The sequence below is a fragment of the Palaemon carinicauda genome, chromosome 5 (genome assembly GCF_036898095.1).
Source record: "Palaemon carinicauda isolate YSFRI2023 chromosome 5, ASM3689809v2, whole genome shotgun sequence".
Classification (NCBI taxonomy): Eukaryota; Metazoa; Arthropoda; class Malacostraca; order Decapoda; family Palaemonidae; genus Palaemon; species Palaemon carinicauda.
In genome coordinates, this window is record NC_090729.1 from 100,669,849 (window position 1) to 100,672,988 (window position 3,140).

The window sequence follows — 3,140 nt, forward strand, 5'->3', positions numbered from 1 at the left end:
AAGTGACAAGCAAGCGCCTTGAGTTAGGCCGCATGCTGGTTGAGAGTTGTAATCGCGAGTATGACGATGTTGCATCTAACAGAAGGGAAATGTCTGCAGAGGACAGGAAATGGCTAGAGATAATAGAGAAAGGGGTTAGAACTGTAGGAGGAAGGTACGAGGTGCCATTGCCTCTGCGTGGCAATCATGGACCCTTGCCAGAAAGAAGGGGCATCGCATTGCGCTGTATGCACAGCCTTCGTAAGAAGCTAGTGAAGGATGGTAACTACGCTAAGCAGTATAGTGCCTTCATGACAGAGATGCAACAGAAAGGCTATGCTGAGCAAGTGACCACAGCCAGCCTGGGAAATGTGTGGTACATTCCTCATTTTGGTTTGCAACATCCAGACAAGCCAGACAAGGTCCGTGTTGTATTGGACTGACCTACTATTGCAGGGACCTGATATGATGAACTCTTTACTGGGTGTGTTGGTAAAGTTTAGGGGAGGTCTATTTGCCTATACAGGAGATATAAATACTATGTTCTATCAGGTACGGGTACCAGAGCATCAGCGGGACTACCTCAGGTTCTTTTGGTGGGAAAATAGTCTTGACTAGGAACTCAAAGAGTGGAAAGTGGCAGTCCACCTGTTTGGGGCCTGCTCTTCTCCAAGCATTGCAAACTTCATGCTGAAACAGACAGCGAGCGACTTTGGGAATGAATTTTCAGAGGAAGCATGGTTCACAGCTGCCAACAACTTTTATGTAGATGACTGCTTGAGAGCCGAGGATCGCAAAGATGCACAGTTAGTCAATTTGTTAGAGGTTAAGGAGCTTTGCAAAAAAGGGTGATTTACATTGACAAAGTTCAGTAGCCCTTGTGTGGAGGTTATGTCGTCCATCCCGAGGGAGTGGTACAGTAGGAGCACCTCAGAGTTTATAAATGGAGCAGAGTCACTTAAGACAAAGGCTTTGGGAGTACAGTGGGACTTGGCCACTGATGAATTGGGTGTCCGCGCAGAGCTAGTATCAGTTCCAAGGACTAAGCGTGACTTGTTGTCAGCCATAGCCTCAATTTACGACCCAGTCGGTATATTGGCGCCAGTTTTAATCGAGGGTAGTGTCATCATGCAGGACCTCTGCCGATTAAAGATAGCCTGGGACATGGAATTGGACTTTGACACTACAGACCGTATCAAGGCGTGGGCAAAGAAGCTGAGCCAGACCACCGGTATAAGTGTGCCAAGAAGCCTGAAGGTTATTCCATGGGAATCAGCCACCCTAGTACAGTTGCATTTGTTCTCAGATGCAAGTGTCATAGCTTTAGGAGTAGTGGCATACTTGCGGGTCTCGGATCCGTGGGGAAATGTATCTTGCAGATTCATCATAGGAAAGGCAAGGGTAGCACCGTTGAAGCATGTTTCAGTGCCCCGCCTAGAGCTTAGTGCAGCGGTACTGGCCGTAAAACTTGGAAGCACTATTCTGACCATGATAGATTTCAGGGTAGATGGGGTCTATTATTGGACTGACTCAACAACCGTCTTGCGATATATTAGGAATGATCAGGCCAGATAACAGACATTTGTGGCGAACCGTGTTTCTATGATAAGGGAGGGCAGTGATCAGAAAGAGTGGAGGTATGTTAACTCTGAGTGGACCCCAGCAGACGATGCAACACGTTCCAAGCAGTCCGAAAGGTGGAGAAAAGGGCCGGAGTTCCTGTTAAAGGAGGAGTGTTTCTTGAGAACTGAGCCAGCTCAAATGTCAGATGGTGTGGAAGGATTAGAAGTTGAGCGTGAGATAAGACCAACAGGAACTAGAGGCTACCAAATAATTAGTTACAGGATTGAGATGGATATCAGGCAAACAGGTATGTATAAAATCATCCACCACTATTCCAGGTGGATCAAGCTCCTTAGAGCTTCGGGTTGGTTGTTGCTATTTGCTAGGTACATTATTTATAAACAGAGGCAGCTGCTCAGCGAGCTAGATATGCATTTGTCCACCGAAATTATTAGCTTGGCAGAGACGGTGGTAGTGCAGGTAACACTGCATGTTGATTACGAGATAGAGATAGAGAGCCTTGAGAAGGGAGGTACTATTAGGGCCTCTAGCTCCCTAAGAAGGTTGAAACCAATCCTGAGAAATGGGCTTCTGTGTGTTGGAGGTAGGTTATCTTCGGCAAATATCTCTCCAAGCGAAAGGCATCCAATTATTTTGCGTATAAGGGCCACTTGACAGACATGGTGATCCAGTATTAAAATGAGCATTCTAACCATATGGGTGTAATGCATGTTCTGAGCCTGATGAGGGAGAAATTTTGGGTAATTAAGGGCCATGCAGCAGTGCGACGCGTGCTGAGTAGATGCGTCAGGTGTCGCAGGGCACATGGAAAGGTTATCGAGCAGCTAATGGCCGATCTACCACCTAATCGCGTGGAGTCGGGGAAACCCCCATTTTATTGCACCGCGGTGAACCTTTTTGGGCCATTCTTCATAAAACGAGGCAGAGCACTGATGAAGCATTGGAGAGTTATATTCACTTGCTTGAACATGAGGGCCATACACTTGGAGGTAGCCTCAAATCTCACATCAGACTCGTTCATTAGTGCCTTCAGGAGGTTTTTGGGTCGTCGTGGTCAGGTCAAGATGGTTAGATGCGACTGCGGCACTAATATTATGGGATCGCGGAAAATTCTCGACTCCAGTTACGAGTTCTTGGCAGGAAACAAGGTGCGCAATGAGTTGCTCAGGTGTGGGGTGGAATTTATTTTCAATCCTCCCGGCGCCTCACATTTTGGAGGAGCATGGGAACAGTTGATAGGTACCGTGAGGAGGGTCTTAGATATAGTCTTGGGGACAGAGCAATTGGATAATGAAGGGCTATGTACACTCTTTTGTGAAGTGGAGGCAACGGTTAACAGTAGGCCCATTACTGTTGTCACCTCAGACAGTAGAGACCCGGTTCCACTCAAACCGAACAAGCTTTTAAACATGGGAGATTCGCCTGTAGGCTGCGACATTGCAATAGGTGGCCACTCTAAGCAGAGATGGAAGCAGGTGCAGCATATGGCCGAGCAGTTTTGGGCCCGTTGGAAACGTGAATACCTGTTAGGGTTACAACAGCGACAGAAATGGTTCAAAGAGCGAAGAAACGTCAGG

The 3,140-nt window shown here is 47.3% G+C and overlaps 2 protein-coding genes across 2 annotated transcripts in view; both read left to right on the plus strand.

The window, feature by feature from the left end:
* The first annotated feature begins 870 nt into the window (after positions 1-870).
* On the plus strand, positions 871-1,554 carry LOC137641046 (uncharacterized). Its single transcript, XM_068373494.1, has one exon. It carries the CDS (start codon positions 871-873, stop codon positions 1,552-1,554), a length of 684 nt encoding a protein of 227 aa, XP_068229595.1.
* A 731-nt stretch (positions 1,555-2,285) lies between these two features.
* LOC137641047 (uncharacterized) overlaps positions 2,286-3,140 on the plus strand; it is a 1,062-nt gene continuing 207 nt past the window's right edge. Inside the window, exon 1 of the mRNA XM_068373495.1 lies at positions 2,286-3,140. This exon is cut by the window's right edge and continues 207 nt beyond it. Coding sequence (XP_068229596.1) covers positions 2,286-3,140 — 855 coding nt within the window.

Excerpts from the sequence above, each read along its gene's own strand:
- LOC137641046 (XM_068373494.1), top strand. The coding sequence starts at position 871 with ATGTCGTCCATCCCGAGGGAGTGGTACAGTAGGAGCACCTCAGAGTTT.